The following is a 7,601-nucleotide window of genomic DNA, read 5'->3' as shown; positions in this document are numbered from 1 at the left end:
ACCCAGGGTCCGTCATTCCAGCACAGAGCCTGTCGTTCCAGTCCCAGAGCCCTTCTGGCACACCCAGGGCCCGTCATTCCAGTCAGGGGCCTGTCATTCCAGTCCCTGAGCCCTTCTGGCACACCCAGGGGCCATCATTCCAGCACAGAGCCTGTCGTTCCAGTCCCAGAGCCCTCCTGGCACACCCAGGGGTCGTCATTCCAGCATGGGGCCTGTCATTCCAGTCCCAGAGCCCTTCTGGCACACCCAGGGCCCGTCATTCCAGTCAGGGGCCTGTCATTCCAGTCCCCGAGCCCTTCTGGCACACCCAGGGCCCGTCATTCCAGTCTGGGGCCTGTCATTCCAGTCCCAGAGCCCTTCTGGCACACCTAGGGCCCGTCATTCCAGTCAGGGGCCTGTCATTCCAGTCCCCGAGCCCTTCTGGCACACCCAGGGCCCGTCATTCCAGTCAGGGGCCTGTCATTCCAGTCCCCGAGCCCTTCTGGCACACCCAGGGCCCGTCATTCCAGTCTGGGGCCTGTCATTCCAGTCCCAGAGCCCTTCTGGCACACCTAGGGCCCGTCATTCCAGTCAGGGGCCTGTCATTCCAGTCCCCGAGCCCTTCTGGCACACCTAGGGCCCGTCATTCCAGTCAGGGGCCTGTCATTCCAGTCCCAGAGCCCTTCTGGCACACCCAGGGGCCGTCATTCCAGCATGGGGCCTGTCAATCCAGTCCCAGAACAGGTTATCTGAGCCCAGACACTTTCCTTCAAAATCCATTCCACGTTTTCTTTGCACCTCTCTTTTTGCTCTAATGTGTTTCAATGGAGCCCATGCAAGTCAATGGGCATTCCAGTTTCCCATTATTTCCTATGGGCATTCAAGCCTCTCCCATTATTTCCAATGGGCAATCCTGTCATTCGTTTTAGTACATCCCAATCCAGAGTTTTCATTTCTAAAATATTGTTCTGGGGTGTCTCTAACCCATCCCACTGTTTTTTGTGGCACTGGCATTTCTTTAGTGCCCGTTCCAGGCTGTTTTGTGCTGTTCCGGGAGCTTTTTGGCATGGAACAGGTTAATAAAAGTGTGCCAGTCCAGAGTTTTCATTTCTAAAATATTGTTCTGGAGTGTCTCTAACACATCCCCCTCTTTTTTGTGGCACTGGCATTTCTTTAGTGCCCGTTCCAGCCTGTTCCGTCTCGTTCCGGCTTTTACCCTGTCCCCCAAACAACTCCTCTTTTCAGCCTGCATGATCCCCGTGAAGGAAAGCTGAATTTCCTCATCCCTCAGCAACTCTATAAACGGCGTCGAGGTATTTTCGCCACTTGGGCTGGGCGGGGGAAGGCGGGAGCTCAGTTCTTGCCAAGCGGCTTCCCTTTGGCGCCCGGCGTACCTCATTACACATTATCCCAGCGGCTGCTGTGGGGGCGGGAACGGGAAAGACCGGCCTGAAGCTCGCGGGAGCAGCAGCAAAAGCGGGAGAAGCCAAGGGGCAACAGCCATCACGCCATGGCTGGCGCGCAGGTGCACATGTGCAAAACCATCTTTCCCGCTCACGCCAACCAGCACGGGGAGCTGAGCGCAGGGCAACTCCTCAAGTGGATCGACACCACGGCCTGTCTGGCGGGTAAGCACACGCCTTCCCCCTCCATGGCTCCTTTCCGCTTTCAAGGTTGTCTCACCACAAGGTATCCCCTGGACATTGACTGTAGCCTCCTTCTAGTGCTGGGCTAACAGACACCATCGCGCTCTCCCTCCCCACCCCCGGTACAGGTGTATTTCTGTCTTTGCAAGAGCTGCGTGGCACAAGCACGCACTCAACAGATGCATCTTCGATTCACCGGAGAGGTGGACTTTGGAGAAAGCGTTGCCTGATGGATTTCTGCCAGTCAGCCTGCTGTGCCAGCGAAAACCCGGCACCATGCCTCGCCTGAGAGAAAATAAGCCACTGTTCTGGCGCTTGGTGGACAAATCAGGGCAACTGAGGGACGGGAGTGACTCGGAGTTTCAGAAATGAACGGGGAAGCAAGAAAAGGGATCAAATCGGTCAATTTCCTTGCCTAAAGATTGCAGACTATTCCATACAAAACCAGAAATCAAAATCATAAAGGAGAGGAACAGCAAATATATGGACACATATGCATCTTTACCTGTCTACTTGTCATTTGAAATGATTTGAAAAGTGTGGTGTAGTGGTCAGAGTGTTTGCCTAGGATGAGAGAGACCCAGGTTCGAAGCCTGACTTTCCAATGGAAGTTTTCTGGGTGAGCTTGAGCCAGTCCCACACTCTCAGCCTAATCTACCCTGGAGGGTTGTTGTGAGGACAAAATAGAGCCAGGAGTATGATGTTGTAAGCCAGTTTGGGGCCCCCATTGGGGAGAAAAGCAGAGTATAGCTTTGGGTCCACAAGGGGAAGAAAAATAACTTAAGTAAGTAAGTAAGTTTTGTTTGAAACTGCCGTCTCCAGGTTTATTTGCATACCATAATACCAGATAGATCCATAACTAGCCTTTTTATTTGCAGTAATTTAAAACAGTTAAAGCACAACTGTTGAAACTGGACTTTAACAGTTGTGAGGTACCTAATGTAAGATGCGTATACTTGTGTTTACATTTTACATCTCTCACCTGAAATTTGCAGAATGAAATCCACTTCATAAGAGCAGGCAGCAAATCAAGCCACACCTACAATAGAATGCAATGAGTTCCTCCTCAGTCTTTGTGGTGCCAGCCAGGAATGCATAAACGAATGCCTAAACTTATTACATTATACTATAATCTATTACATCAACCTGGTTTTAGGTATGTTTAAAAAAAACCTACCTTCAGTATAGGAGGTAATAAGAAGAGTAGATGGGAAAAGTGGGGAACCTTTGAAGATTTCCAGGGCATCTCATTTCCCCTTACCTATTATTTCTTCTTTCCCTCTCCTACTCCCCCCGTCCCGCAATAGCACCTTACATCCCCTTCTTCCTTCTCTGCTTCCTACCCACCAGCCAACCTACTTGCTCCAATCTTCAGCTTTCTCTCCTCAGCTGCTCTCTAGGAAAACTTAGTATGGTGGTGGCTGCCAGGCTGGGCCCAGTTGCACAGTGGGGAAGCTACAGGGGCTTGCAGAAGGAACTTTAATCTCCCCTGTACTCCCTTCCCCACACTGTTTCTTCCAGGCAGCCCCCCACCATCCTCACCTTTCCCTGCTTCTTTTTCTCTCACTCACCCAGCAACCAATCTACCTTCCTTTCATCTGCCCCCTCATCTTCAGCTATATTTATTGTTTATTTCATTTGAAACCCATCTTTCTTCACAATGGAGACCCAAGGCAGCTTATTATCATTCCCTTCATTTTATCATTGCAACAATGCTGTGAGGTAAGTTACACTGAAAGTGTATGACTGGCCCAAGGTTACCCAGGGATTACCACAGCAGAGTGGGGATTCGAACTTGTTTCCCAGATCTTAGCCTGAAGCTCTAACCGCTGTGCCACACAGGTGTTCACAGGGTGGCTGCTCTTGAACACTAGCAAACAGCTGGGCCTGGGTGAGTTATGCAAGTCTGGTAGTAGCAAGTAGCCCAGAGGTTGCTGGCAGTCCTGGATTTGATAAATCCTCCCAAAAGCCAAAACAGGTCTGGAAAGGGCCCTGCCCCCCCTTTTTTTACTGGCAGAAACCAGTAAGGTAATGTGTAATGTACACTAGTGTGGTGTAGTGGTTAGAATGTCAGACTAGGATCTGGGGGACCCAGGTTTGAATCCCTGCTCTGCCATAGGCCAGTCACACACTCTCGACCTAACAACTCACTGAGTTATTGTGAGGATGAAATGGAGGAGAGGAGAATGATCGTTCCCCATTGGGGAGAAAATCAGGGTATAAATGAAGTAAAATAAATAAGTATATAAATAAATTCAAGCTGGGTATCCATGAAGTCTGTCACAACAAAATAAAATAGGAATCTACTGGTATTTTAAAGAGTAACAAAATTTATTCTAGCATAAGCTTTCATGCATAAGAACTTACTTCATCAAATGCATGAAACATGCATCCATTAGACTTTTATATTCATTGACCTGTTGAAGGTACACTCCAATGCATTTGATGAAGTGCGTTCTGACTCATAAAAACTTATTTTGGAATAAATTATGGTAATCTTTAATGTGCCATTGGGCTCCCTTAATGAGTAAATTAAAAACTGGGATTATGAATGGCACAAAAGTCATTTGACCTAAGATATTTAAAAAAGAGAATATTCTGGACAATATAACAAGCAACTGAAAAACATAATCATGCATCCATATAAGTACTGATCTTTTTCCTTTTGTAATTTTCCTACTTTGTACAAAATTATAAGTTTTCAAAGTAGAAATCACATATACACATATAAAATCCTTATCGATCTTTTAAATGGCCTGCCCTGTCAAGGTTTAAAATATCAGACAAATCAAGACTATTATATACTGTATGCTATTGAAAATTCATTTACAAATCCAGATGTGTTCTCTAGCTGATACTATTGAGCACTGAAAAGATTAGCAAGTATATGTGCAAACACATCTCTGTGTGACATCTACTTAAATAACAGTACGGCTATTGTGTAGGTATTTGTAGTTCCTAGAGTTTAATTTCTTATATGAGACAATGTGGTTTACTTAAGCATTTTTCCTGTAGAGCAATGGTTGTCATGCTGAGGATTGGGACCCATAAATGGGCCATGAGGCTAAGGAAGAGGAGGAGGAGAAGGAACAGGATGAGCTGGGAGAGGAGGCTGTGGGTGATCCACAGTTTGATCCTATGCAAATTCACTCTAGAGTCTCTCTGCAGGAGATGACTCAGCGTGTGTTTGTCAAGTGTAGAGAGACGCAATGTTAGCCAGGAAGTGTAGCTTTAAAAGACAGAGTCAGCAAAGATTGCTCCTCAAAGGGTTTGTTAATTTCATCTTTGCCTCCCCAAAGGCGCTGTCAATTTCACCTCTCCAGTCTAAAACTGTGTGGAATTGCAACCAGAGGGTGGCAGGGAATGGAAATGGGCTGGAGCTGCCCTCCAGGGCCAGACTTGGACCTGGAAAGGTTATAATGGGCTGAAGCTTCCCTTCTGGCATTTCACAGCCCCTTTACACAGTTCCAGCATATAGCAAAGTCTTTCCCCTGTCCCTGGCTCTGTCTTTTTAAACTACCCTTCCCGGCTACCATTGCCTCTCCTGACACCTCTCCCAACACCTGTCAGATGTATCATGTAGAGAGATTTACAGTTTAACCCATTGATTTCAGTGGCTTTAGAGTAGAGGAACAGCTAAGGATTACGCTGGTGATGGCAAATTTGGGTTTGCCTCTTCATCATGTTACTCAATATGCATTGATTATACAAGATTATGTGGACCTAGCATCTAAAAGTATCCTGTATAATGAATTCTGAACTTTCAGAAGATTGCTACCAACCATATGCAGAATTATCCACCATCAAATCACCACAGAGCCAGTTTCTCTGTGAAGATTAGTATATTGTTAAGCTCCTGGGTGGCGATCTTGAGGTTAAACTGGAGATGTTCTCCCAAACAGACAATTTCTCTATTCAGGTCCAGCGAAGAACAGTGTTCTGCCCAAGAATTGCAAGCACAGCATACAATTTTCCCTTTGAATTTGGGGCACAGATGAAGGGAGCAAACAGTTTTTGACAAGAGTTTAAGAACTAATTCCTTTATTCCATAACAACAGTAACTACAGAATAGTACCAAACCAACCAAAGTTCCATCATATTGCTGCACAATAGCATCCATTTTAAAAAGTATTTCTCATGGGGTATGCTCATTGTCTATATTAACCCTGTATAATGTGTCTCATATGATTGTTGTGTGATAAAATGGGAGAAGCCGTTTTGCTGCTCTAATTCCCTTAGAGGAAAGGAGAGGTAAAATGGTATGGTTAGCCACTGGTGTAATCCAAAGCAGTTACACCCTTCTAAATCCATTAACTTCAGTGAACTTAAAAGGATGTGACTCTATTTAGGATAGCCATCTCTACCTTCAATTCCTGTAGGATTCGAGTCCAGTGGCACCTTAGAGACCAACAAGATTTTAAGGGTATAAAGTTTCTGAGAGTTAAAGCTCCCTTCTTCAGACACAGGACATAATACTTATGATGCTGTAATCATTACCTGTGATGCTGTAATCTGCATTACTCCAGTCATACCTGACTAATATCATTCTGTATAGTCCTCAGAGTCATTCCTATATATAAATTTTTAGAAAGCGGATATCCTACATTTAAATAATATAGTAGATTTGGTTTGTTTTATATTATTTAGTATATACTACAAGATAGGGAAGCACATTTCCTTCTCATGGATTGTGTGTAGAAAAATCACAACAGTGCTGTTAGTGCAGGAATTGAGTCCAGTATAAAAAGACCTCAACACATTACTTTTAAGCAGGAATTTTACCTCTAAAATGATGGCAGATTTTGCCCCACTTTGAATGATAGCACTATTCTAGGAAGAAGAGCTCATGGGCTTATTTTATTTAAATGCTCCTTTTACATGTTTCTGTTCAGCTTGGCTATACTCTTACAAAGACTCTGCAGTTGGCACTGGGTTTCTAGCTGTGAACTCAGCAAAACAGATGCATGACAATGGCGTACTTGTTTAGGGAACGTCATATATGAAATGGCCTGAGAAAATAATAAAATCTGTCGTGCTTAACAGCAAAGGCATAGTTAAAGAAGCCTGCCTGTTTATAATTCATTATATTTTGCTTTTTCACAATGTCTTTAAGCTGAAAAACATGCTGGCTTCTCTTGTGTGACAGCATCAGTAGATGACATACAGTTTGAAGAGACTGCCAGGTAAGACTTTGTATAGTTACTATTAAACTTAACAGCTCTTCTTTTTATTTTCTATTTAACAAAGTTTAACTAGAACATGCATCTGAGATAATAGTCCAATGATTTCTCTATGGGTAGAGGTTTCATTAGTCCACAATAAGATAAATTCGCCCTTATGATAAAACTGTAAATATATCACAAAATAAGTATAGTTACTTTTGACCATTAAGCTAAAAAATAATTTAGTAAATTATGTAAGCCTTTGGCACTTGCCAAATCATTGCTACTTTTTCTGGTATAAATGAACAAAAAGTTCACAGAAGGGGGTTGCAATAAAAATTTGATAGCTGCAGAGTGGTTTTTTATTTTATATCATGTATTTGCTTTGATAATAAAATGGAATATATGTGTAAAAAAGTAATAAATAGGCATTTCTTCCCATTTTAAGTATCATAGGTTGAATCCAAAGTACCATGAGCAGAGTTCTGTTCACGGAACTTTCCCAACTGTTGCTATAAGCGGGCATGGCTTCCAAAACACTGTCTCTGAGATTGAGAGGTCTCACAGGAACAGCAATATGCATGGTGTGTGAATCCACAGTGTGAGAGGTTATTGGTGAAAATTATACAAAACTAGCTACGATTATTCTAGCGCCAACTGTGAGCTGGCACTTACAGTGAGCTGTAGACTACAACACCAGGAGCTCTTTCATAGATATTCTCAGCCGGGTCAAGCTATGAGAGTATGCATGAGGTTAGATTTATTTCCTTATGTGCCCCAGTGGGCATTTTTACATTTACTTTCAGCATCATCT

General features: G+C 44.1%; 1 protein-coding gene across 3 annotated transcripts in view; it reads left to right on the top strand.

Moving 5' to 3' along the window:
• Positions 1-1,401: 1,401 nt before the first annotated feature.
• ACOT12 (acyl-CoA thioesterase 12) overlaps positions 1,402-7,601 on the top strand; it is a 39,402-nt gene continuing 33,202 nt past the window's right edge. For all 3 annotated transcript variants that reach the window (XM_054986243.1, XM_054986242.1, XM_054986244.1), the window contains exons 1-2: positions 1,402-1,607; positions 6,739-6,808. In XM_054986243.1, the coding sequence (XP_054842218.1) occupies positions 1,490-1,607; positions 6,739-6,808 (188 nt within the window). In that variant the 5' untranslated portion in view covers positions 1,402-1,489. The remainder of the gene's footprint in view (positions 1,608-6,738; positions 6,809-7,601) is intronic.

The sequence above is a fragment of the Eublepharis macularius genome, chromosome 8 (genome assembly GCF_028583425.1).
Source record: "Eublepharis macularius isolate TG4126 chromosome 8, MPM_Emac_v1.0, whole genome shotgun sequence".
In the NCBI taxonomy this organism is placed as follows: Eukaryota; Metazoa; Chordata; class Lepidosauria; order Squamata; family Eublepharidae; genus Eublepharis; species Eublepharis macularius.
Note: the sequence above shows the minus strand (reverse complement) of the source record. Positions and strands in the feature narration are given on the sequence as shown.